Source organism: Manis pentadactyla, chromosome 13 (genome assembly GCF_030020395.1).
Source record: "Manis pentadactyla isolate mManPen7 chromosome 13, mManPen7.hap1, whole genome shotgun sequence".
NCBI lineage: Eukaryota > Metazoa > Chordata > Mammalia > Pholidota > Manidae > Manis > Manis pentadactyla.
Genome location: NC_080031.1, coordinates 11109802 through 11136895, shown reverse-complemented (window position 1 = coordinate 11136895; position 27094 = coordinate 11109802). Strand labels below are relative to the sequence as shown.

The window sequence follows — 27094 nt, the reverse complement described above, 5'->3', positions numbered from 1 at the left end:
AGAACAATACAAATTTATTATCTTACAGTTCTGGAATTCAGAAATCCGAAACGGGTTTCTTGAGGCTAAAACAAGACTGTGGAGGCTGTAGCGGAGAATCCCACTTCCTTGCCTTCCTAGCTTCTCGAGGCTGCCCCCGTTCCCCGGCCAGTGCCCACCGCCTCTCTCTTCAAAGCCAGCGTCTTCTGACCGGACACCTGCCACTCTTGCTCCGGTCTCTGACTTACAGGGAGACTTGTGATGACACTGGGTCCACCCTGATGACCCAGGACAGTCTCCCCATCTCACGGTGTTCGATCACACCCACAAAGTCTCTTTTGCCATGTAAGTTAGCCTAGTCCCTGGTGCTGGGATTGAGGGTGTGGATCACAGAATATACGGGCTGAGCTCCTGTCTCTAGGGCCCCCCTCTTCCCCCCGATCTCCATCCTGCCCCACCCCTCCCCTTGCATACAGGGTCTGCCCCTTCGCCTCCAGCACCTCTCCCCAGTTCTCAGGGCCTCCAGCCCAGCACCTGTGACTGGGTGGGAGTCTCCTTCCCCGACCCCAGCCCCCGAGGCAGCCTGTAGTGCTCGGGTTCCCTTCCTCTTCGTTCCCTCTTTCCCCCCACCCCCACAAGCCCGGCCTCCCAGTGGCTCTCTAAAGGAGAAGCGCAGAGTTATTGCTTTTTAATTACAAGTGCTATTGTAACATCTATAAGGAAGAGCACTTTAAGCTTAATTGAGACCAAATGTGAAGTTAAATTAAATGAATAACTAATTAACGTAATGCTCCTGCATTAGCCCCAAGTGAGCAACGAAGCCCAGAGAGAAGGCAGGTGGGAGGCTTCTGGGGAAGACTCAGCGCCCAGGGCTGAGTGGGCCAGGGCCTTGGGCCTGGCAGACAGTGCAGAGGGCACTCAGGGCTGGGTCCAACCTTTGCTATTCTCCCCCAACTCCCACCTACAGCCCGAGTCCTCCTTTCAGAGGCCAGGCTCTGAGCTGCCACAGGCGTTCTGCACGTCTGCGGTGCCTCCCTGAGCACCAGCGTGGGCTGAGGTGCCCTGCTCATTTTCCAGTCCCTGTCCACGGGTTGGGGGATTGATAAGCATTCCCGCTCCCCCTCACCTCCTCACAGGACCCGCCTAAGTCCTGTGCACTCTTCCTACATGCCTGTCACACTCATCCCTCCACTGCCCTGGGGTCACCCTCCCACCGCCCCATCCCTTCAGGGCTGGGCTAATGGGTGACAAGGCCTCTGGCTGCAGTCACTGTTTCTAGGGTTTTTTCTTGTATTGTTTAGAAACATTTCCATGTTCCTATCTTATCTTACTAAGACAAGCTCCTTAAGGGCAGGGAGTGTGTTTAATGCTGACTTACCCTCTTCACACCAGTCCTCTGAGGTAGGTAATGTCAGTACTATTTTCTAGATGAGGAAACAGGCTTATAGCTGGTAAGTGGTGAGGCGAGGATGGAGACAGGACCAAAAACACTATCCCACCCTTCCTACCCTGACCTGTCTGCAGCCAAAGACGGAAAGTTGACAGGTGAAAAAACCTCTGGGTTTCCCTCCTGGAAGCAGGTGTTTGCAGGGCACTTGGGGCCGGACCGTGGGATTGTAGCGCCATCTCGTGGCTCCCCTCGGTGTAACCTCAGATCGATCTGGTTGCAAGAAGCCTTCGTAAATGCGGAACCCAGTGCCAATCCTGCCTCTCCTGCCCTGGGGTCCTCAGGACTTACAGGTCCCTGTCTGACTCCAGCTTTCAAAATCAGTGCAGCAGGCGGTGTGACCACCTATCCATCACCACCGGGGTGCCTATGACCTATCTCAATGTCGAGCAGTTTGTATCCAGCCAGTATCTTAACTGTTGTATCTCGGATGGGGCTCATCAATGCTGTCGCGAGCATTTCCTCTGGGAATGCCGACTGTGACCGGCACCAGCACACCACCCCTGTGGTCCTGGGACACGGCTCCACCAGCCCGGGGAGCCCCAGCTTGCTGCTGCCATGCCAAGGCCTGGCAAGGATGAGCACAGGCGCAGCTGGCAAGAGAAATCTGTGCTGGCCCGGTGGGCAGCTCCAGAGGTCAGACAGAAATGCCAGGAGTTAGCCTGGCATGCGGTGCTCCAGGACACGGGGAGGCCAGACTCAGTACCTGAGCAGCACAGGGGGGCCACGTGGGCTGCACAGAGCTCCTGGCAGCTACATGGGAGCAGCTGCTTGCAGAAACCAGGCACTATCCTCTTCCTAGTCTTGTCACGCTGGTGCCTCAAGCTGAGGGCCTAGGGCCTCTTTTTGTGCCCACTGTCAACTCCATTCCCACAACAGAGCTGGCCTTCAGGAGCACTCGGTGACCACTGTCACTTCATTATCAGAATACTTGATACAAGCAGATGCTTTTAGTCACACCCCCACCCTCACCCTGCGGCACTGCCCTGATATGGGCACTGGGCCCGAGGGAGGCGGGGGAGGCCCCAGAAGACACTCCCCTAGCTTGTGCCCCTGAGGCACCCCCCTGCCTTGCCCTAGTCCTGGCCCTGGAGGCTACAGAAATAACACTGATAGCAACACAGGTCAGGAGTTAGAAACGGAATGAAATGGAGGGTAGGAGAAAGTTCCAACGTGGGGGAATGCGCAAGGAAACTGGCTCTTGGACAAATGGATAAAGACAGCTTGGGCGGCTCCAAAACAGATAGAAACCCACCTCCGGGTGCAGGCTGATCAGAAGCTCCAGTGTAACACGGGAGGAAAGAGGAACCTTGCCAGGCCTTGGCCCTTTTGAGCCTCTGCCTTCTGCCTCGGAATCTGAACAAGTGAGAGTCTGAGCAAATCCTTCCCTTATCAAGGGGGAGACGCCACTCAGCTCTGATCCCTGCTGCTGGCGGCCTTCAGAGCTCAAGCCCTTGAGTCTTCCATTTCCTCATGTTGGCAGTCCCCTTCCCAGGGAGAATCTCCCAGCTGCTGTGCAGCCTTGTGGGCTGGGTTGGGCCGGCTGTCTGTCTGTCTGTCTCCACTGCCTTGCCCAGGAAGGGCACTTTGGGACCCAGCTGGGGTCCTCCATGCTTCTCTTCCAATCCAGGCCTCATATTTCTTTATACCTGCATGAGAAGGACAGAGGCAATGGAAGAGAAAGTGAGACACAGGTCACTAAGCAACTGCCCCAGCGGTGGGGACAGGGAAGGCAGGCCCCGAGTGCCAGTGATAACTGCCTTTCATTCTGTGTTCTGTAATTAGGGCCTTCCTTTCACCAGTTCAGCAGGCACCAGCATACCAGCAGAATATTCAAAGCTTTCCGATGTTCGTACCACATGTGCCAGCTTCACACAGCGATAGCACACAGCCATCGTATCGCAGCCCCAGATCCCCAGTCAGGTATTCAGGGATAAGCACGCCCATTTTACACAACAGGATGCGGAGGCTCAGAGAGTGATGCCCAAGGTCTCACAGGTGAGAGTGAGCAGAGAGGTCTTTTCCGAACCTGGCGCACGCTGTGCCCTGGCCAGCTCTCCCACTCCCCCCGTGGCCTTCCACAGAGAAGGGCCAGCACAGGACAGCAGCTGTTCAGAGGAAAGCATTTGGCTCTGCAGGGACGAGCTGAGCCTTCATTCTCTCATCTCTCGTCTCAAGGTTGCTGAGAGGTAAGCTAATATACCTGTATAATAGTCAGACCCAATTCCAGGCACAGAGCCGATGCTTACTAAACAGTCATTTTTCTCCCCTTTCTGCTGCTTTCCTGCCCCTCCCATCTTCCCTCAGGCCAGGCCCAGGAAAGGAGGTAGAAGGAGCCCCAGTGCCCCTGCCCCCTGCCCCAGGGCAGGGCAGATACCCTGGGAATGCCTCCTGCTCCTGCTTCCTGTTCTCCCACTGAACCTCGAAGACGCCTCCTTGAAAGGAAAGTGCGTCCCCAAATACTGTGCTGGTTACCATGGCCCTGGAGGGGGTCTCCCCACATTTACCATCCAGACCAAGCCCACGGCTCCTGCCAGCTCCTCATCGGAGCCTCCTGCTCAGGAGAGCCAGGAAGTCCACGAGACAGCGCTGCCCGACCTCAGCCCCGGTGCACAGGCCGGCCTCCCACGGACCTGCCTCAGCCACTAACCACCTCAGCTGCTGACCTGTCTGTGTGGCCTCACGCCCACCACCACTGGGCAACAGGCAGACAGCACACCAGTCCAGCCACCAATGCTTGATTCAAATTTTGTTCCAGAGGCTTTGATTGGTAGTTGCTTATTTTGGTACACCCCAGGCAGAGGGGCCAGATGACCTTGGGCTGTGGACGTCAGGAGGTACTTGCAACTCAGAGTCTGAGCTCAGAGGCAGAACTGTTTCCCTTGACTCGGCCTCCTTTGCCCTGGGGATGCATCCAAAGCCCAACTGCTCTCCCCATGGAGAAGAGGCTGCAGCCTCGGTGGCATCTGAGTACCCCCAGGAAATGCTACCCAAGCACCACACTCAGCTTGGATGCAGACCCTCTGGAACTGGCCCCCCACGAAAAAAGAGATAGTCGGTAAAATCACACCGGAGGAGAGAGGATTTGCATGCAGGCCCCGCTCTCATGGCTCTAATTAGGCACAGACTTGAAGCAAATACTCACAAAAGTCATGGGACTTGAGGAAAATACTACCGCACGTGGGTTAGGACCAGACTAGAGCTATGGAGACACATGGGGACAACAGAGGACAGATTAGCAGGGCTGGGGGCCAGGCAGGGGTTCACAGTGCACGTTCCTGAGGTCTGGGCCTCAGCCGGGCTCCGACCGAGTGCAGAGCACCTGAGCTGGTTCCGACTCCTGTAAGTGCGGCTGGGGCTATAGTGAGACTGGGGCTGTGGGCCTGCTCACCCTCTGTCTCTGCCCAGGGATGACTTCCAGGCCAGGATCTCTTTGTACACCAGCCGGCAAAGGAGCTGTAGGGAAGGCGAGGCACAACAAAGAGAGGGCAACGTTAGCATGGAGCACGTGGCTAGTCCCCAGTGCTGGTGATGGGCGGGCTGGCAAGAGGGAAGGGGTGGGCACACAATATCGTCTGGTGGCAGGTCACCATGGGAGGTTAAGTGGTTCTGAGCTAAGGGCAGCTGTTCTCTTTGTCCCAGATCCCCTGGCAGCCAATGCTTTGGACCTCCAGGCTTCCAGCCTGGCAGGTCAGGACAGCCCCCCAAAACCCATCTGTGTGCCCCAGGAACTCTTACCAAGCAGGCAAGGACATCAGCAGAAATGAGCATGTAGAAGACATTGTTCCAGCCTGTGGGGGAAATGAGCCCAGCCAGCAGGGGCCCCAGAGCCGCACCTGCGGGAAGCACAGTGTTAGAGAAGGGCCCCTGCTGAGGGGCCCTGGACCACCCTGCACGCGCGTCAGCAGCCGTGCAAGGAGCGAGCCCAGGACAAGGCCAGGGCTTGGCTGCTGGGGCCGAGAGCCGGAGCCACAGACCTATGGAGCCCGTGCCGTCGATGATGGCCGTGACCGTGGACAGTGCCTTCGCGTTGCCCTTCAGGCTCTGGTGAGTCCCCTGGGGAGAAAGCCGAGTGGGCGGCCCAAACTGAGAGGCAGCACCGCCCCAGCCACTCCTCCCCAAGCTGTGTGCGGCAATGCACACACACACAGATAGGCGTGCACGTCACTGCCCAGGACTAGGAGGGGACTGTCTTGGGAAGAGCGGTGACTGGGGCTTGGAGCCGACAGGAAAGGGGGATGATGGTGGACTTTAAAGGACTTCAAGGATCTCATCTCTGCAGGCCAGGGAGGGGGACGGGCACATGGGGGTAATGGGCCTGGACACAGAGGCCCTGACCAGCCCCCCAGCATGACTCCCTGGCCCCGGGGAGGCGGTCCCCTTACCAGGTCAGCTGAGACAGCAGTGGTGATCAGTGAGTACGGGCCGTTGACCAGGGCCCCACAGATGATGAGCATCACTTGGACAGTAACAGAGATGCCCGGTCAGCCGTGGGTGGCTACCATCAGCCTCAGCCCCAAAGCGGGGGAGACCCCAGGGCGTCAGGGCAGAACCTCTGCTCCCCTGTGCTCCCCCCAATGCCCCCAAGGCAGCCTCGTGAGGCCCGGCTGGACTTGGAGCATCTCCTCACCTACGGAGTTAAGAATCCCACTCTGGCCGATGTGGTTGTACAGGAACATCTGAGGGGAAGAAGGGGAAGGTAGCGCCACAAGCAGTCCTCCCCAGGCACTGCGTCTGCTACACTGGAGCTGGAAGTGTGGAGCAGCCCTCCCCTGCCCTGGAAGCCCGGAGTCACCTCACTCCTTTTCCTTTTCACACCCAAACCTCTCTGTCTTTCTTTCTCTCTCCCAGGGGAGGAGAGGCCCAGACATGGTAACTTATTGTGTCCCTTTCCCCAAAAAGTCTTCTCTCATATCTAACTGCAACCTCTTACCCTTCCCTGGCCAAGAAGTCTAGCAATTGGTCTCCCCCTTCTTCACCAAGGCCCAAGTCAGCACCCCTTCCCCAATGTCCCAGTCTGGCCCCTTTCCTGAGCCAGCCTCTTTCCTGTCTCCTCCCCAGGCTGCGCACTGTGATGCACAGACACGCAGAGACGGGCATCTGTATACATGCCCAGGTGTGCACAGCGTGGTGACCCACACAGCCGCAGAGGCCCACTTGCCCTTGAGGTCATACACACCATGGGGGCAGCCAAGATCAGCATGATGCAGCAGGTGGTGGCCCTGCCATTGGTGTAGTCAGAGATGAGCCCCGCCATGATGCCACCTGGAACACAAACCAGCAGGCTCACTACTGCCCTGGGACCACAGCCTCCCTCTCACTGGCACCCCAGCTCTGCCCCATCACTCTGTCCATCACCAGCCCGGACCCGGGCATCCAGAACCGGTGCGGTTTCTCCTTCCAAAGTGCTCTGTACCCATCGCCTTTGAGAAGACCAAATGTAAAGGCCACATTTTGTAGGGCCACCCAGCTGAGCCTTCTTCTCCGATGCCACCTGCCCGGGTCACATTCCATTGGATTTTTCCCTTCTCTCTGCACCCCCATAGGAAAAACAGAGAATGAAGCTGGAGGCAGGGCAGGGCAGGGTCTCACCTACGATGCCACCAACGTCAAAAAGTGTGGACAGGTCCCCAGAATCCTTGGCACTAAAGTGAGCTGTGGGAAACACAAATATATGGTCAGACCTGGGGACTCAGGGCAAACATCTGTAGGGCCACAGACAGGAGAACCCCTTGGAGCCCGGATCCAGTCCCCTGCCTCCGTTTCAGAGGAAGGAGTGACGGCCCACAGGGAAGCGACAGGCCAGAGCCACCAGTGAGTTTGCAGTGCTTTGGGACTGGAAGCCCCTCCGGGTCCCCAGCCCTGCACTGCCTTCGCCCCCCGCAAGCTGGCCTTGACCTCTCAGGACAGCCTTCCCCTGACAGCTCAGGGATTTGGCCCTCGAGGGCCCTGTCCCACTGGGCCACTCCTACCCCAGGGCACAGCTGTCCTCATGGAGCCTCGACCCAACCAGCCCCACTCCCGCTCAGCAGGCCCCTGTCAGGAGCCTCCACATCTGTGTGAGGTCTCTGCTAATAAACAGAGCCAGGAAGGAGACACAGGAAAATGGGGACTTAGGTCCCCGGCCTTACCCTAGGATTAGAAAAAGGAACGTCTAGAAGCTTGAACTGTAGCCTAGCCCTCAAGGATGACTCATACTCTGATGTCAGCACCAAGTCCACAACACAAGAATCCCAGTGCCCACAGAGCTTTCCTGGCACTCTGCCACTGTCTTTGAGAGAGGCCGCGCAGATGGAGCCATGGGGCAAGTTACGGCTTGAGATCTGGTTCTGACTAATCCCCACAGGGCCTTTGTTCAGAGCAAGTACAGTGCCTGGCAAGGCAGCCTCAGCCCTCCCCCCGGGCCTGGAGGAGCAGGGCAGCCAAGCAGGAGGGGAGGCCTGGGCCCTGGCTGGGTTCTGAGGCTCCACAGGGCTTTGGGGCAGGGGTGGGGGTCTGCTCCTTCATAGGGTAGCCGCCTCATCTATGGAAAAGCAGTGACCCGGGCCAGGTAGACATAAATATCCTTTGTCATCTGTGAGAGTGGCCTCCCCTCATCTGGGGTGAGGGGGTAGGGAGAGGGGAGCGTAGGTGCACAAGGATGGGCTGTGCAACAGGCCCCAGCATAAGTCGTCGACCCATTGGGGCTCCCCGCAGCCCCTTCAGAGAGGAGAAGTGATGAAAGCCAGGCTCCCGGCAGTGGGGGGTAGCTCACGGGGCTCTCTCCCTCCAGGAGGCATTCAAAACGCAAGCCTCTCCTAGCGCCTGGAGTTCTGCCTCCTATAGCCTGGAGGTGCCTTTCTCCTACGCTTAAGGCTGGAGAAGAAGTTAGGGAGGTTTACAGAACAGAGCTTTGAGTCCCTCACTCCCACCTCAGTTCCGAGGGAGGAAAGGTGGCTGCAGTCAGGGCCCAGGGTTTAGCTTTCCGCACTGCCCTAGGAGAGGTTTGCAGAAATCCTGCTGGGCCCCAGAATCGAATGCATCACACGCAGGTTTCCTCTGCCTGCGGGAGAGGCCTTGGCCTCCGCTTCCTCACCGCCTTCCCCCTGGACTTACCCACATTGAAGATGTAGAGGGGCAGCCAGTAGAGGAAGGTGTAACTGACCAGCTTGGCAAAGAGCAGACACAGAGAGAACTCCACCACACCCTGGGGGGCAGAAGAGGGGGCATGATGGAAAGGGGTGGCTCAGCACCACCCAGGGTGCCCCACCACCTGCCACAAAAAGCAACCTCCAATGCGAGTGCCATCTCAGTAAAAGCAGTGTGCCTGCTCATCAAATGCTGCGTCAAAGCAAGCCTCCCGTGTCACCCTCCCCAAGAAAGCCACCGGCCCTCAGCATCTCAGATAAAGGAGTTCTGGGGGCCCCAGGTCGCCCTGAGCACCCCTTCTCCTGATATCCAACAGAAAAATCTGGGGAGCTTCTCTGTGCCTCCGTCCCACATATTCCTCACCGGGATCTGAAGCGCGCCCAGGAAGCTGATGGCAACAGGTTCGGCGTCCTTGGAGCACCTGGACGCCAGGCCACTCTCCCTGTTGGACGAAGGACCATTCCCAGGGTCCTCGGGGCCGTCCTCGCTCTCTTCCTGCCCACCCTGAACAGAGACGAGCACCCGCTGTGGCCGCGTCCACCACCACCTCCCCCCACTTGTGAGGGAGGGGCTCCCAAGCTGGAAGGGGTACGGGACCCTCTCCGGGACCGGACTGCCTCTGCTAACCCGAGGGCCTGCACTGGGCCGGGGGGTAACCGTGGGCGCACAGCGTCTCCCCCAGCTCCCCAGTCCTCTCTGGGGACAGCCCCTGAGGACGGAGCTGGGGGGCAGGGATGGGGCCTGGAGACCGGCACTCACGTGGTGCCGAGGAGGGGTGCAGTCCACGTCCTCTGGGTCTGAAAACAAAACCCTCTGAGAAGCTTTCCAGAGGCCAGGCCCCCACCTGCCCTGAGCCTAGCCCCGCCCCAAGATGGCCCGCGGGAGCCGGGGCTGGGGCTCAGGAGACCCCCTTCTGGGCCCGCCTCTGCCAACAACCAGCGGCGTGGCTGCTGCCCTGCGGGCTTTCACCGTCTCCAGACAAAGTGGCCACGCAGCCTGCAGGCCCACTGACAGCAGGCCTGTCAGGCAGGGGGAAGAGGGCCGCAAACGCCGTGACTGCTCACCCCCCGGGGGTCCCATCGGCCCTCCTTCCCCCGGACACCCTGGGCCGGGCACCTCGCAGTGGTTCACCTAGACCTTGCCCGGCCCCAGGAAGCACATGTTCACAGACGAGAACGGGGGTCCTCCGGAGTCACACACCCGGCCCCCAAGCCCACGAGCCGCAGCCGGGCCGCGCCAGCCAGCGCCCTCTCCCGGCGCCCCCGGGACTCACACTCGATGAGGAAGAGGAAGGTGACGATGCCCATGGCGGCGGTGATGGCGCCTGGCACCACGAACGACAGGCCCCACTGCTCGTTCACCCACACGCCGGCCAGCAGGGAGCCCAGGATGTTGCCCACAGATGTGTGCGAGTTCCAGACGCCCATGATGAGGCCCCGCCTGGAGGGAGGGAGGGCGGGCAGGCAGGGACAGAGGGACAGGGGCGGGCAGGCAGAAAGAGAAGCACGGGGCTCATGGCGGCTGTCTCGACGCCCGGAGACACCGGCCAGGGCGGAGGCCGGGGCCTGGCTGGTGGTGTGCAAGTGGCCGTAAGGCCTGGGGCCCCGTTGCCCTCAGCCGGCAGCCTGAGCCGGCACACACGGGGCTCCCGACCGAGCGCCCGCTGCCCTGAGCCCCATGCCCCTTCTTCTCTCCTGCCCCACGGCTGCCCCTCTAAGGCACCAGTCCTCAACCTGGGGCAAGGCAGCCCGCGGGGGCCGTTGGCAATGTCTGGACACGTGTGATCGTCACAGCTCCGGTGGGCCGCAGGCACCCACTGGGTGGAGGCTGCTGGCACAGTGTGGAGGACGCACCCACAGCAAAGAATGACCAGCCCCAAACGCCAGTCATGCCGCGGCGGAGAAACCCTGCTCTAAAGCAACTTCTTTTGCACAAAAGCCAGTTTTAGGAAAAAGAAAAAAACTTCATAGGTTTCATTTTTTTGGTCTTCATGCAAAGTGAAACTTCATCTATTATGACGAAAGAGTATAATTTAAGGTTGTCTGTTTTATAGGTTCAAACCTTAATGAGAAAATCAGTACTGCTTTTTAATCACTAAAACTTTCGTATCTCAGCAAGTGGAAGTCAGTAAGATGGAAGCAGGTTTCCAATCTTTCACCCTGGAACCCTATCAGGGGCCACGAGAGAGCCCCTCACCTCCGAGACCCCCCAGGGCACCACCCCGCCTCCTCCCTTGTCACACTCACTTCCCCTTCCCGAACCAGTTGCCAACACAGCTCACCACAGCAGGCCAGCCTGTGGTCTGGACAAGTCCGTTACAGATCTGCAGGGAGACAGGGCAGGCGGGATGGGCCTGGGCCGTGCTGCCAGCTCCCTGCGCGGAGCCCTCTCTCCCAGCGCACACGGCACAGCCCCGCCTCACACACCCGACTGCTGCAGGTGATTTCTCCTTGACCCATGATCCTTCACCACCGAGACCCAGCCTCCCAGGCATCTCATGCGACCCCAGGGTTGTGCTCAGTGCAGACTTACTGAGCAAACAAAGTCCTGACCTCAGGAAGGGGGAAGGAGGGCCCCGTGGAGCATAATGGAGGAACCCTGGACTGGGAAGGAGGCCTTCACAGCCTGAATGAGTCATGACTTGGGGACAGGTGGGAAGGTCTCCAGGGTCTTTCTTTGATGGGAATGGAGACTGAGAGCAAGGCAGAGGCTCGTACCTGGATGAGCACAAAGTACCAGAGCACGTGGATGTTCCAGAAATATCCCAGGCCAAAGAGTGAGGTGAAAAGGCCACTGAGCAGCATGCCAGTTGAAAGGTAATAACGGAGGGGGAGCCGCTCCCCAAAAATGCCACTGGAGGAGAAGGGGGGTGTCTGTGGTTAATATCTCTGCACCCCCTCTGCCATCTATTTCCTCTCCCTTCGTGCCCCTGAAACAACTCCGGCCAAGGGAACCACGACTGACCTCTGATTCGCCACATGCCAGAGACACTGCAGCCCTCTAGCCACTGGGCTTCTCTACTTTATCTGGCACTGCTGGCCACACCCCTGGAAATGCCCTCTCCCTGGCCTCCATGACATCACTGTCTCCCATCTTCCACCCTGTGGCTGACCACTCCTCCCGTATGATCTCTGGGGAGTGGTCTCTGGCATTGCATTCACGGTTTTAACTGCCACCTCTATGTTAAGTAGTGCCAACGGGCTGTCCTCAGTCCTGAACTCTCCCCTCTTCAGGAGTGTGTCCTTCTGGACATCTTGACCAGGATGTCCTCAAAACACTTGCATGTGAACTCCTCGCCCTCCTTCTCCTTCTCTGAGTGAGTGGCACCACCATCCTTGGCCACTCAAGCCAGAGACCATGGAGTCTCCCTCCTCTCCTTCCTGGCCCTCATGTTCAACCTCAAGACCCACCTGTTGCCCCTCCTAAGCAGTTGTCCAGGTGTCGGCTCTTTCCCATTCTTGAATTCTATTGCTCTAACTCAAGCTCTCTTCAAAGCTCACCTGGCCATTATCAGCTCTTCCTGAGCATGACCAGCCTGTGGTCTTGGCCTCCCCGAAATCTGCCCACCGTGGGAATGATACGAAATGCATATGAAATGCAAATCTGAACACGACACCTCTGGGTAAACGCTCTGATGGCTCTCCTGTGCCCAGGGCCTGGCCCACGGAGACCTCATTCTTCAGTCACATCTCCTGCTACTACTTCAAGGTTTACACCCTGGTAGACCTGCTATTAGTCTGTCAAGCCTCTTCCTCGCTGCCAAGCCCAGTTTCTCTTCCTCAGTTCAAGTGGCATCTCCTCCAAGAAGCCTTCCCTCCCCTCTTCTCTGATCCCAGCCCAGACTAAGTGACCACCTCTGAGCCCCAAGACTCCCTGCAGCCACCTCTGTGTTTTGTAACTAGCTGCCCATGTACCAGGCAGCTCCATTAGGCTGGGAGCTCTTTGAAGGCAGTACGCTGCCTAATGCACCTCCGATTCCTGGCAGCAAACACCATGCCTGATCTGCTAATTTAGGCCCAGCCCAGGACAGGGGCTTTCCTGGCCATCTTTGCATCTGGGGGGCCATCCTTGAAGGATCCCAGTCCGGCACAAGTCATATTCCAGCCACACCCCTGACACTGCCATCTGAGTGAATAAACTCAGAAGGAGCAGCCAGGGGTGCCTTTCCAGGAAAAAGGGCCGCTCAAAGGGGCAGGCTGGGTGACAGTGGTAGGGGAATGAGGCTGGCTGTGGGCGACTGAACGTGCTGCCCCATGTCTGGGAAGGCAGCAGCTCTGTGCCCTCATCCTCTGGGATGGCCACGGCCCAGCCTCTCTCTTACCTGATAAACATGCCGATGGCATAGGCCACGAGGAAGGCATTGTCCACAGCCCCCAGTAACTCCTTGTAGTTGCTCTTGTCTGAAAGCAGACAGGAGAGACAGAAAGCCAGATGCTTGGCTGCCCCTGGAGGAACTCCTCTCTGGCCCTGCACAACCCCTTCCTGGGGAGGGCGCTTGCAGGGTGAGCAACGGCAACCTGCCCTCTTCTTACCAAACGGAGCCCAGTTGCACCACGTGCTGTCATTGAGACTGTGGGAGTCATTGATGGGCTTGATCAGCTCCGAGCAGTTCTGGTGCAGACGGCTCTGGGGAAGACACAGACGCACAGGTCGGGCATCAGCTCGTGGCCCCACAGCCCACCCAGCCCTGAGAGGAGCAGGAAGCCTCCCTCCCCGACTGCATCAGCACCTCTGCCTCCTTCTGACACCTCCCCCTGCAGGGACAAGTGGCCACATCACAGCCTCGGTGATGCGCAAGGGAGTCTGTGAGCAGAGCCCATATAGCCCAGGGGCTCTCTCCTTCCACCCCCAGCCACGACACTGCTGTCTCGGTGAATGAACTCCAGAGGTGTTCCCAGGGGCCTTTCCCACGAAAGGGTTACTAGAGGTCGGAGTCGGCCAGCTGGAGGTGTAAACTCGGTGGCCATGGCAAGGGAATGAGGACAGTTTGGGGCCAAGTTCGAGGCTCTTCTACCAAAGTGCATTTCTCCTGGGGCCCAGCATCTCCCATACTCTTCCTTAGCGCCAGGCCAGCCTCACCTTGACGACACTGATGGGCTTCCTGGACATGTGGTAACAGGTATAAATGAAGAAGGTGATCAGCAGGATGAAGCCTCGGAACCTGCAGGAACAGTCGGGTGTCTGGGTTAGCAGGAAGTTGGGCCCCAGCCGCAAGCTTGGACCCTGTATCCCACCTGTTCCCGGTCTGGCAGCCCCAGGCCTCAGCACCTCCAGCTCTCTACCTTAGGCTCCCCTCCAGGCACAAGTTCTGTGGGACAGAAGTCAAGGGAAGGGGAGGAACAGATGCCTAGCGGCCAGGGTGCTTGGGGAGCCCAGTCTCCTGAGGCTTTCCGATAGGGCTGGCTCAGCAACAGCACATGGGGGCAGGGAGGTGGAATCATTTTTAAAATACCAGAAACGGTGGGAGCAGGCAGGAGGAGAAAGGTCTGTCTTTAAAGTGAGCTTGGTACTCCACTTAAGCCCAGAACCTGCAGAAATAGCCCGTAGTTGGAAATGTGGCAACAGTGAGAAAGCTGGTGAGAGGGTCCACATCTTCTTCCTAGGTTCAGTCTGTCCATCCCCCTGGACAGAAGGGTCATCCTTTCCATTGGTGGCTCACACATCACATGTGCTGTCGCCCAGCCCCCATTTCTCATCCCATGCACTTGTCTGTGATGGAAATAACAGTTCACCCAAGTACCACTCAAGTTTCCACTGCACGCACCCCCAACTCCTCCTCCCGATGGTTTGGGGAAGGGCCCCCATGGCTGCTTGTGTCGGTGTCTGCTTCCCCAGTGGAACATCAGCTGAGCTGAGTCAGCAGCCAGGAGCCAGGAAGCACATGGAAAATTGACCTCCAAATGGACTGCTCACCCAGAAGAAAGGACTGGAGACGGCCCAGAGCCCTGGTTTACCAAAGGTCTCGTGGAGAAAGGTGAGGAAGAAGGGAAGGGTGCCTCCAGGAACCTAGGGGGCAGGACGCTGCAGGCTCACTCTGGCCTCTTGGTGGGTCCGTCTCCAAACCCCAAACTCACTTCCCCCAAATGCATCATAAGGGCTACTGGTTGTGACATAAAAAGGAATTTCAGCAGAGCCTTAAATAGGTTGGGCTACCAGGCCCCTTCCCACTTCAGCCCTGGACTCATGCTTCCCACCTGGCTTCTCTGTCTCTGTCTCTCCACTGCCCCCGGCACATCATCTTAAGAGAATGATGTCGTATGTGCCCCTTCCATTACCTGGCTTAGAAATATGCAGTGGCTCTCCATTCTGTCAGGAATGAAGTTCCAACTTTTTAGTCTGCATTTCACACTCCTCTACAACCTGGCCTCCGCTGCTGCCAGGGAGCATAGGTAGGTCCAGAGGTCCTCCAGGGACTGGAGTTCTCCAGGGCATCGGGGTCACTCTGATTGCCTGACATCAGAAAGTCTGGAGGTATCCCTGTTTCCTGGGTCCCACCATTTGGCTTATGGCTCATGACTCCTAGTTCATGGACTTGTAGAATCTGAGGGGAAATTCTCTGGGAGAATTTGAAGAGGGTGCCCAGCTGGCCTTCAAAGAGCAATAGTTGGAAGAAAACTACAGCCCAACAGATAATACCGGCCCAGGGCCCTTCCAGGCAGCTGCTGTCCAGGAAAAAGCTGTAAGCTTGTGGTGATGCCTCTAATTTACTGTGTAACCAAATGCAAGATCCTAAATCTTTGTTGCCTGTGGCTTCCTCCTCAATGGCCCATGGTGACAGCACCAGCCACGTGCATCTCAAAGACCAAAGAAGACACTGCCACTCTCACCTGAGCCCCTGGGTCCCTTTGTACCACCCTGATCTAGACCTCCAGGACTCAGTTGAGCCTACCTTGGCTGCCCTGTGGAGGAAGCCACTGACCACAGTGACAAATCTGATTTCCCTGGGCCTGAAAGATCTGCCAGACCCCACTGAGGCCCTGGCTCTGACTGTTCCATAAGGAGCCTGGCAGGGAGGTGCTTGCTAGCTATGGAGCCGGTCATTGCCTGGGAAGCCAGGTTACAACTCAGCAGACATGCTCAGCCCTCTCAAGAGCTGGTCAGGGCCCACGAGGGGCCCAAAGGTACAGCCCAGTCACCAGCCACCCTTCTCTACTCCCCACTGCTACACTGCTTCAAACCTGAGCTACAGGACCATCAGCCTATCCTCCCTCGACGTTCTCCTGCCTGTGGCCCCAGGTTTCTTCCTTCACTGCTCCATCCCCCTTCCATCTGGTGTCCCTACCCCGAGTCCTGAGTAGGAGGAGCTGGGCCAGGATGGCAGACACATTCCTGCCCATTCTGGCCTCCTGATTCCAGCAGAAACCGGACTGCGCTCCCATCCACATCAGCCCATGTGCCTACCACATGCCAGGCCCGAGCTAGGGATCCACGCATAAGCAAGAGAAATAGTAAGAGAGGTCTCTGCTCTCCTGGGACTCCCAGTCAGTGGGGAGATGGCCAGGACTGGCGCAGCTGCATTCTAAAAGATGCCACCCTGAGTGACATGGAAGCACAAAGGGGGAACACAGAGCCCAGCTGGGATGGGAACCGGGTCAGGATTCCTGCAGGGGAGGCTTTGTGGGATCTTCAAACATAAGCAGGAGGTGGCCAGCCCAACCAGGGCTAGGGCAGGAGGCGTGTGCCAGGGAGATGGCACTGTGGGGGCACTACCCACCTGGGGAACTCTGCTGGGGTCAGGGTATCTGGAAGGCAGGTCTGAGCCAAGCAGAGAAGGGAGGTGGCTGGGAAGGAGGCAGGGCCCAGATCATGCAGGGCCTTGGGTCCCACGCTGTGGAGTTTAGACCAACTCAAGGGTGATGGGAAGTCACCAAAGGGAGTTGGGATTTCCGAGGTCAGAGAGTTCTGGAAACCTCCCAGGCTGAGCCAGGCAAAGACCCAGGGCTCTTTCCTGTGGATTATTTTGGGAAGCCCCAGAGAGGCTTCCCCACAGAAGGAAGGATGCCTTTCCCATCCTGTCAGCCACTGCATAGGCACATGGCATATGGTAGGGGGACCCTGGGCGATGCCTTTCAGGGAGGTGGTGTCTCTAGGAGCAAAGAGCAAGGACTTAGGAATCAGGCGGAACTGGTTTCATTCCGTAAACCTGTTTGCTCATCGGAAAGTAGAGAGTTTATCACCCTTCTCATAGGGCTACTGACAAGTTAATGAGATGCAGCACACAACAGGCCTAATGTTCCTGACACCCAGTGGGCACTTAAAATGACAGCTAGTATCATTCCAAATTTTCTCATGAGGAAGAAGAGCTGGAGGGGGCTGAGGCCACCTGGCTGCTCCATTATGGGGGACAGGTTGGGATGGGATCGGCACCGAACTCCTCTGTGTGGCGGGGACTCCGGCACTGGGTGTCTCTGGGAGGGAGGGATTTGGAAACCAGCATGGCCTCCTCCGCCCAGTTCCCCAGTACACAAACCTGGGCTAGATGGACACAAAGATGCCCTGAATCTGCTGGCGTCCTCACCTTGCCTGGGGCAGTTTTGTTGCCTGTTCAGGGCCTGCCGTGGGGCAGAGCAGACACCTGGCCTGCAGTGGCCTCCCTCAGGAGCTCTTGGGGAGGATCAGCAGAGGTCCACACTGACATCCTGCCTGTGAGATTCCAGCCCTGTCTTCCTCCAGGGGCCCAGCCTGACCTTTCTCCTCACTCTGGCCCCAACCCCCGTAGAAAACTGACACCCAAGAGAGTCATGACTCCGGGGGAGGGGAGGAGGGGGACAGGAGTTCCTCAGATGTGCTGTGTGATGCTAGGCTTGGCGTTGCCTCCTCGGGGCCTTCCTGCCTGGACTCCAGGGAGTTGCATGGATGAATGAGCTCAGAGTCACACAGCCAGCTGGGCAGAATGCACTTGGAGCCAGGCCTCCCCTTCGTCCAGTTCTCTTCCCATTCTGCTTTGGCAGCTATTTCTGATAAAAAGGTCAAGATACCACAGTTCAAAGGGGTCGGGGAATGTTTGTCAGGTTATGGCTGGTCTAAGCTGAGGCCAAGGCTGCCCAACTCACAGGCGCTCACAGGAAAGAGCGATGTGTCCATGCGTGGGGAACCGCGGGTTTCAGTTCTCTTCTCACGAGCCCTCCTTCAGAACCAAGAGGCCCCAGACAGGGAGCAGGCAACGTCCACACAGCTGGGCCTCGCCTCGCTAGCCCCAGGGTAGCAGGTGGCTGTGAGCAGGAGGGACGGCAGCTGAGGGGTGGGCCGGCTAGGCAAGCAGGCCAGGGACCGAGGAACGAGCCTGGCAAGGCCCCCAGACTGCTCCAGGTGGGGCTGGCTGCCCTGGGACCCTCCAAGTCTTTGTTAGCAAGAAGGGGCATCTCTGAGAGTCCCACCTTTCCCTACCTGACCCTACCTGACCCTACCCGACACTGGTTACTGAGTAACCAGGTCAGATAGAGAGGTGAACTAGCTATATCTTAACTACTGGTTGACAGTCCAATTTATTTTTCGAAGGAGCATATTAATAATAGTTTTATCGATCTTGTTAAGACTTTGCACTAGGAATGCGTCTCAGGAAAGATCAAGGAACGAAGTGCCCCACAGCAGCAACAGATAAAAAACAAACAAAAACCCCAACAGACCTACTACCACCACCAGCATAACAACCGAAACAAACAAGAAACAGCACAGCAGAGGGTGGTGGCCTTGGGAGCTGGTGGGAAGAGGCCCCTCCCCCGGTGGCTTCCCAGTCACCCCCAAAACCCTGCGTCCTGCTGCTTTGCTTTGCAGCCACATTGCCGACAGTCCCTACCTTCACACAAGGCACTTGAGGTCCCCCTTCAACCAATCCCCATCACCCCCTGCCTCAACGAGGGCTGCTAGTCGAGGTCTAAGGCTACTCCCGTGGCCACGTGGCAAGCTGGGCTGCTGTGGCTGCAAGTGATCTTGGCACTTGCCCTGGAGAAATGGACTTGGTGACCTGTCCCGCGGTTCCCCACGCATGGGCACATCACTCTTTTCTTGGATGCCTGTTCTGGGACTCAGCAGATCTGCAAAGGACAGAGGACTGGGGATAATAAGAATGAGGCCAGTGGTGAGGATGCCACCGCCCCATGCCACTGGCAGACATTCTGGAGACATCTGGCCCGCCTGGAACAGACCCCGCAGGGCAGAGCCCTGAGCCAGGCCTTCAGCACACAGCACGGGACAGGGACAGGTCAGGTCTAGGACAGCCCCTGAAGACTGAAGGCACAAAGCTGTCTTGGGGCAGAGAGCCAGCCCAGGGAATCTCTGCTTCTCCAGCTGGGACTCAGGCACCTGCTCAGAGATCAATTTGACTCAGGACCTGGCCCCAAGATCCTTCCCAGAGAAGGAAACCATTGGCTAGTAGCCACAAGAAGCCCAGGACTTTATAGAATCAATGCATAGATAAGATAATGATCATTTTTTAGGAAAGAAGAGAATACAGGATAGATGGATAGGCTTCGAGAAGGAAGCTGAGTAGGGGAACCCTGTGTGCTCAGACAGAGTGAAAAGACATGGCTTTAAGCCACAGTACAAGGTTTATTCAGGCAATGGGAGTACCTTTGGAAGAGTGTGGGAACTGCTGGGCTTGGGAAAGGTGGTCAGGAGGTACCAGGCAGGTCTCTCTTCTGAATTAAGGCTAAGCAGCAGTAGATGCACACGTGCTGAAGATGGCCAAGCTGTGGCCCGGCCCAGGAAGGGGAGATGACAGCCTCCCTCCCAGGATTCTCTGGTGGCCTCGCCCCTGCCTCACGCTCAGCCACACCTCTTCCTGAGCAGGAAGGACCTGGAGAAGAGGCCTGACCCAGAGGCCCCCCCGACCCCACCAACTCTGGGGCAGTCAGAGAGGAGGGGTCACGGGCTTCAGGGACTCAGCCCCCGGAGTCTGTTCCCAATTCTGGGGTTATGTTGGCACAGCTCCACGCCAACCTCCGCACTCAGCTCAACTCGAAGAAATAAGGCCTGGGCCAGCCGTAGAGACCATTCCCAAACCCTGTGACCTCGCGGACCAGTCCGGGGATCCCGAGTCAGACAGCCCCACCCAACCCCAGGGCGGTACACCCCCGTCTGCGCTGTAAGAAGGGAAAGAGGAAACGGCAGGGAGGAAGAGGAAGCAGCAGGCAGGATGGGGGGGTCAGCAATCACGAGGGTGGGGGCGGGGAGCACCCAGGTCACATGGTCTGCACACCAGCCCTGATCCCCAGGAGCAGAAGGGGGTGGGGGCAGGGATAAAAGGCTCTCCCGCAGGGACTGTCCTGCCTTCCCAGGGCCGCCTCTCACCACCCTAGCGCAATTTAAGGAGCCTTCCTGCTGCCCTCACCAAGCACCTGTTCGCAGTCACCAGGAAAATAAGACAAAGTCACCCAGGTGGCATCGGGGGCCCTGATCTGAGGTCACTGCAGTCTTAGGCTGAAGACGCTGAGTCTTGTTTCTGTTCCTGCTGCTCACTGTGGCCTTGGGCCAGTTGTTTAACGTCTCTAAGCAGACTTTGCTTTTCTTTAAATAAGATAATCACAGGATGGTTCTAAGGATTAAATGAGATGTAATGGATGTGAGAGCGTCTGGCACACAGCAGGCTCTTGGAATGGATCTGAGTGCCTTCTCACATGTCTTTTTCCAAGGTGGGTGCTAAGGTCTGGCAGCAGGAGCCCCCAGCAAACTCATCCTAGCTGCAGCCCCCTGCCAGCCTTGGTCTTCCCACCCGACGCAGAACGACGAGGGTGTGGGGAGAAACAGCCGCATGGGAGTTCACAGCTCCTGCTCTCCTGCCTGCCCAGGGCCCCCCACCCCAACCCCAATCCCTGCACCTCCAGCTGGTTCCTCCTCCTATACTGTGTCTCATCTTTCCCTCTCCTCCATTCCCGAGCTGTTCCCCACCACCAGGCCCTAGGAAACGGGCCCAGCCTGTAAGCACCAGCCACAGTCATCTCTCTGGCAAGATGCCCCAGTTGCCAGCTGTCCCCAGACATGCCCACACAGAGGGCAGGGCACTGGCCAGGCTTAGGGCTAGGCATGGTGCTGAAGGGCTGTGGCTAGGCTGGCCACCCCACACTGACACAGAGGGCCTGGCAGGAGGACAAGGGCAGTTACACCTTCCTGAGAAGACATTCCTCAGTCTCTGACGTTTGCTTGCACACCTCGTGCTGCCTGCCTCTCAGCCTCGTCTCCATGGTGTTCCTTCGGCACCCTACACTCCTGCCAGCTGCAGCAACCTGCCACCGGTCCTGAAGAGTCCACATCGGTGGCTCCATCACCTCTGCTTAGAACACCTTCAGATCCAAGTCAAAGGCTACCTTTTCCTCTGAACGAGGGTGATCACTCCGCGCACACCAACGCTGCTGCCTATAACCTCTTGTCCAATATTAACCACGGGTCAACTTGGCCTCCTTCTTTGGGTGACTTGCTAAACCTATGGTATGTTAATGGGCCTGGTCAAGCCAGGTCTGCTTTATGTATAAAAACATTTTGGTGTAAAGGAATTCCAGGCCCCTCTGACAAAGGTTTTGTTTCTTGGAGCACTGGTCGCACAAGAACAATTCCTTTTGACAAACACATAGAGCAGTCATTAATCACATACCCTTTTTGGGCACATGAGTAGTCTCTGTCCCCTCACCCCATATATGCAGTCCCCTCCCTGTCTGCAGGGGAGGTGCACGACCTATTCCAGATGTCCACTCCTAGACTCCTGTCCATGAGTGCCTAATAAACTCTCATGCTTCATGCACCATCTCCGGGTAATTTTTTCGGTCTCACAAGCACCTTCCATCACAACTTGCCCAATTGGGCTTGCGATCAGACTTACAGTCGGACAACCTCCCTCCACGGAAACTGATAAGCACTTAGCAATCACCAGGTGTTAACTGTTTGCTAGGCACTGAGCTAAGTGCCTTAAATATCTTCTCAATTTCACGAAAACCCTGTGATATAGGGACACTGTTGTTGCTATTTTATAGTCAAGGACCTGGATCCTCAGAGGGGTTAAGTGATTGGCCTAAGGCCAAATGCCATGTGAACCTTCCCCTCCTACACTCTCCTCCTGGGTAAAGTGGAAAGACCATGGGTTTGGGAGTTAGATTAACCTGGATTCAAATTCCAGCTCAGCCATTTACTAGCTATGTGATGCTGGACAGCTCTGTGCCTCATTATACCCATATGTTAGGTGAAGAAATGAATAATCCCTTTGTAGCACACTACAAATAAACAATGCCTGACACAAAGTAGGAGGAAAAGCGAATAGAATAATAGTCAATAATTAATATTTAGTCAGTGCTTAATATGAGCCTGGCCCTGATCTAAGTACTTACATTAGTATCTCATTTAATCCTCACAACAATATTACAAGGTGGGAATTTACTAGCATCCTCACTTCATGGACAGAGAATCCAAAGCTGAGGGCCAGTCCACCCTCCAGGGTCCTGTTCTCAGAGTGTCAAGCCGGTCTGCTTTTTTGCTTCTGCTTAAAATGCCCTCTCTGGGTGCATGTGGAGGCAATAGTTCGAGTACACACACCCTCTCTCCAGTTTGATCCTTAGTTCCAAGGAAGCAGGTCCATGTCCTAATCATACTTGTAGGCCTTAGAGTTCAACCTCAGAATGTGTCTACAGTAGGCACCCTATTAGTGTTAGGGCTGGGTAGGCATCCAAGCTTACACTCATCAGGAAAGGTGTAAGAGAACATTTGCCCAGTGCCCTCCATCAGCCATGGGAGGCCAAGAATGTCCACATACCATGTTTATTCTCAAGAACCCACCTGAAGAATCTGAGGCTAAGAGTTAATTTAGAGAAGATAACTGCACAGGGCATGCAGTGGTCCAGATCTGTCTCACATCTGGGGGATGCTGGAGAAAGCAGTAGTTGGAGTCACACTTTAAGAAGTGCATAAATGGTGTGTGTGGCTGTAGAAAGTTGTGTATTCATGAGCTTTTCTAAAACACTGGTGTGGGACAGGCTGTTCATAATTATCCACCCTGCCCACTCCACCTGCCCCATTTTCTCTGAAATATAAGTTACTTTGACTAAAAGGTACAATTAATATATCTGAATGCTATTCTATCAGGAACAATAGTGGCATAGAGATACAGCTTTGCATACACAGTAATGCGATGCATTTTTGTTTGTTAAGAAAAGAGAAGTTTTATCCTAAACTAAAAGGGTTGGTTGTTCCAGAATAAGAAAGAAGACAACTGAAGGACAAAACCTGAATGGATAAATTTCTTAAAGATATATGGAAAGGAAATTTGGTTTGCAATGGATTGTAGTATGTGCAAATAATGAATCTGGAAAAAGGCAAATTAAGTGTGTTAAAGTTTTGTCAGAACTGGCCAGTTTTTGTTTAATTCATATTATTTTCAAATATAATATGAAATTTTATATTCCTTTATATAACTCCTTTAGTTATCAAATATTATGTCCATGCAAAAGTAGAATTTGTTTTTCTCTCTGTTCAAATGACAAAATTTTCTTGAATGTTGGTTACTGGTTTGTTCTTAATGAGAGGTTGCAAAATGTTATTCTTTTACCTCCTGCATAATCTTCCTCCATAGCAAAAGTTCTGTGTCTTAGCAGAATTAATTTCACATACTTCTTAAAACAGATGTCCCACTCAGGAAAGAGCTAAGTTTCTTCACACTGCTACCTTCCATGTTTATGTTTCAGTGTATTGTTACCACTTTCAAACAGGTAGAGGTGATGTTTCTTAGACACTTATGATAAGCCTTCAAATGTCCTAACAACTTTTGGTTTTTGCCTTCCCAAAAGCAAATCCTAAATGAGAAATAAAATAAAAATTTCAGGATTTCTTGCATACCTAAAACCGTCTTTGAGATATCTGAGAGGCCTCTGGAAAATCACAACAATATGTTCTTTCACCTTTTAAAAAGAGGTGCCAGAAATAATTAGGTTTATTTAATATGTTACTGCTGACCAACTGCATGAGAATAATTGTGAAATCAGAAGAGATAGTCTTCTGTAGGTGAAATATAAAAGTAAAATATTTCAGAAGTGATATGCTTTATGAGAAGTTCCTACAGACTTTACAATGTCTTCGCTGGCCATGATCTATGTATCGCATCCTTGGTGGTACTTTGCCTGCTGATAACTGTATAGTGTTACCAGTTATAATTTCAGTTGTAATTTAAGATGTTACCTCGGCTGCAACCTTACTTCTTTCATTTGAATCTAACATCTTCTAGGGCAGCAGCTTTCTACTAGGGATGTACATTAGGTTTTCCTATGGAGGTTCATTAAACAGATGTTTAGGACTTACTCCAGGCTTACTGAATCTCTTTAGTTGATATTCTTGGTATATCATTGGTATATTGTGTAAATTGTGTCTCAGGATTTTTGTATGTCTCAAGATTTTTTCCTTTATAAAAAATTATGTTCATCTATTTTTAATGAATCAGATATAGTGTTCACTGTCTTCTCTGAAATTATCCTTATATTTTTAGACATTGTCTAGATTTTTTTGGGAGGGGAGTGATTTTTTTGTTTTGCATGCCTCAGAAACAACCAAATTTCCTTGTTAGCTCCATTATTCTTATCATGAATTTTTATCAGATCACTTTTGAAATTATCAGCAATAAATTAATCTGCACCTTTTATGTCTCTGCCACCTACAGACAGTTTTTGTTTCATTTTGATGTTTCCAAAAGGTTCTGCAATCAGCTATTGGCCCAAGGTTTTATCTTTAACAGCCAAGGACTGTCTAGAAGAGCTCTGTGCCAGGCATTTACTCTTGGGTACAGGCTTCTGATGGCATCGCTCAGACATCTTTTAGAACATACCAGTGGACTGAGTCAGGATTTCCAAAACTCTTTAGTCAAAAAGCAGACAGGTTTATGAGACTGCTAACCCAAGATTCAACAGAAGAATTAATCGCATAAGACCGAATGAACCGATGAGGGGTGGTTGTCGCTTATGTTTGGCATACTGTTGATGTTGTTACGGTGTTCTATTTTCTGGATATATAAGGGAGACTTTCTCTTTCTTCTTAAGCTAGCTGTAACCCATAACGATTTAGTAGATTCTGGTTTTGTAAACTGAAATGAAACATTTGTAAATGACTTATTCTCCCTACATGCCCTCCCAGAATTCAGAAGCTTTTGAGGCTTTGCTTTTCACAACAATATGGTTATTTGCAAAAGTTCACTAAGAATCTGTCCTCTTTTTTTTAATCAGGACGTAATTGGAAAAATTGATTATGCAACTAAGACCTTGTCTGAAATGTCGTATTTAACAATGCTGCTCATTTAATCAGGTATATCCAGCCCCTTTGAAGGAACTAAGGTTGACTATATGGAGCCTGTACTAATAAACCCTCCCAAGAAAACTGGCTTATTGTGTTTCCTCACAGGTGAATAAGGAAGGTCACTCCCCGGCAGGCCCAGGAATTGCAGGATATTTTGGGGACCTCAAAAAGAAAGGAATTTGCCCAAATTTATAGGTACAGCAGGTAAAACCTATGGGAGACAGTTTCTTGGCTTGGCATCCTGCAGACCGCTTGGCAGACCGAGCGGCGGCTCTGACCTGAGAGGTGTGCCCTCCCCGCGCATGTCTCTAGGGGCTCGGAACCCCTCAAGCTCCCAGGCCCCGCGCGTTCTGGCCTCTGGGTTATTAGCAAGAGCTAGAGAGCCCATGGGGCACTCGGCCCCTCCAATGACCTGATCTCAGAACAGTAAATAAATAAAAGGCTTTCAAAGTCCAACCTAAGATTCCTTATGAAAACTTCCCGCAAAGCAAACTTAACAAAGCCTATATTGTAAATTAACACTCTTGCTGCACCTATATAATCAGATCAAATCTAATGAGACCAACCTTATTTTGTGATCAAGAATAATCTTTCTTTGAGACTATTTTTGGTCTCAAAGCAGGAGAGGCTGTAAAAAAAAAATTCTTTCTTTTTGGTTCCCCTAGAAAACTGTGCTTTGTCTACAGGACACCCCTCCAGCCTATCTGATTCTAGCCTTTCATTGACTTTGGGCTATTTTACAATTCTTTGACGTTGTAGATATTGATAAACCATACAAAATATGTCCATGAACTGACAGTTTCAACAGTCTTTCCTCATGAGCTGTGGTAAAACAATTTTACCTCAATATTCCTGGTTTATAAATGGGTACGTCTCTTTTGTTTCATGGATTCTCCCTTTTTCTATAATGTGGTCAAGTATACATAACATAAAACATTATTTTTAAGTGTACAGTTCAGTAGCATTCAGTACCTTCATATTGCTGTGCAAACATCACCACCATCCAGCTCCAGAACCTTCTCATCTTCCCAAATGGACATTCTGTCCCCATTAAACACTAACTCCCCATTCCTGCCTCCCTGGATTCTCTTTTCAACCAATTATAACAACCTCTGTCTCCCTTGTTAATGAATAAAGTAACATCTTTAACACAGTGTTCTTTTTTGTATCCTTATAAGATTTATGATTCTATCTTTTCCTGAAAAATATATTTGAACAGTCCCAGACTCAAGAACGGCCAAATAAGTAATCTAAATGAATGAAGAAGGCTGCAAGTGATGAGGGTTGTCACCAATGAGGACTGTCACCAATTAGAAAGTGCCTAGGTTGCCCAACTATCCTGATCTCCCAGGACTGGGGGAGTTGGTGATTAGGATTTTCCATTTTAAAACTGGAACAAGTTGGTCATCTTAACAGAACCCGCCCTACCTAAGGGTGACTCCTCGGCTCCAGTTCATGTAATTTGGGAATTTAGGTCTGGTATTGCTACATTGTCTGTGTTTTCAAGAGATGCCAGGAATCTTGCTATGTTAAAATTTTAATTTGTAAAACGATGGCAACTAATACAATACTCTAAAAATATTGTGCAGACCAAGCGCCCTGTGCCAGAGTGTGGCCTCTGATGGGGAACGGGCTGAAAGCGCTTCCCCATCGCACACACACCCCTGTCCCAGCCCCTGCAGGCCTCCCTGTCGGAGGAAAGCTGATGGGGAAGCCGCCCTCCCACTGTTGGGACCACCGGCCGAGCGGAGGCTCTGACCTGAGAGGTGTGCCCTCCCCGCGCATGTCTCTAGGGGCTCGGAACCCCTCAAGCTCCCAGGCCCCGCGCGTTCTGGCCTCCGGGTTATTAGCAAGAGCTAGAGAGCCCATGGGGCACTCGGCCCCTCCAATGACCACTTTTTCGGACCCTCCAGCACCCCCGGCCCCTCCTCCCAGCCCGCAAGGGCAGCTTCCCCGGGGCCGCGGTTTTGGGGACCGTGTGCCCCACGCTCCTGGCGGCGCCGCTCGGGAGACGGGCTCACACCCTGCCAGCTCCCCAGGCGCCGGCGGTCCCCGGGGGAGGCTGTCCCGCCGCCCCGGCCGGCGCCTCCCTCCCCGGCCTGCTCACCAGCTGTCCCGGGAGAAGGAGCGGAGGACCCAGACCCCCGGCGCCAAGGACGACCTCATCTCGCCGGGCGGGGACCCGGAGCCAGGCAGGCGGGCGCAGGCGGGCGCGGAAGGGTGCGTGTCCCGGCTGCCGGGCCGACGGGTTTAAATGCCCCGCCGGCCGGCCCGCCCCGCTCA

General features: G+C 54.5%; 1 protein-coding gene across 2 annotated transcripts; it reads right to left on the bottom strand.

Moving 5' to 3' along the window:
* On the bottom strand, positions 1–27094 carry SLC37A2 (solute carrier family 37 member 2). Of its 2 annotated transcripts, XM_057490376.1 has the most exons (19): positions 26919–27094; positions 13634–13715; positions 13087–13180; positions 12876–12954; positions 11272–11407; positions 10801–10877; positions 9828–9994; positions 9314–9351; positions 8918–9058; positions 8522–8612; positions 7019–7081; positions 6606–6691; positions 6057–6105; positions 5812–5885; positions 5404–5482; positions 5165–5262; positions 4818–4882; positions 4573–4628; positions 1–3075 (listed from the first exon to the last, which is right to left on the bottom strand). In XM_057490376.1, the coding sequence occupies exons 1-18, from the start codon at positions 26975–26977 to the stop codon at positions 4598–4600; spliced, it is 1509 nt and encodes a 502-aa protein (XP_057346359.1). In that variant the 5' UTR covers positions 26978–27094; the 3' UTR covers positions 1–3075; positions 4573–4597. The 2 variants fall into 2 exon arrangements, with proteins under 2 accessions (XP_057346359.1, XP_036786041.2); XM_036930146.2 differs by lacking the exon at positions 4573–4628.

Excerpts from the sequence above, each read along its gene's own strand:
- SLC37A2 (XM_057490376.1), bottom strand. The coding sequence starts at position 26,977 with ATGAGGTCGTCCTTGGCGCCGGGGGTCTGGGTCCTCCGCTCCTTCTCC. Across the intron at positions 9,995-10,800 it reads AACTGGTTCGGGAAGGGGAA|GCGGGGCCTCATCATGGGCG; the intron begins GTGAGTGTGACA and ends CCCTCCCTCCAG. Across the intron at positions 4,629-4,817 it reads TCCCTGGGCAGAGACAGAGG|CTCTAGTCTGGTCCTAACCC; the intron begins GTGAGCAGGCCC and ends GTGTCTCCATAG.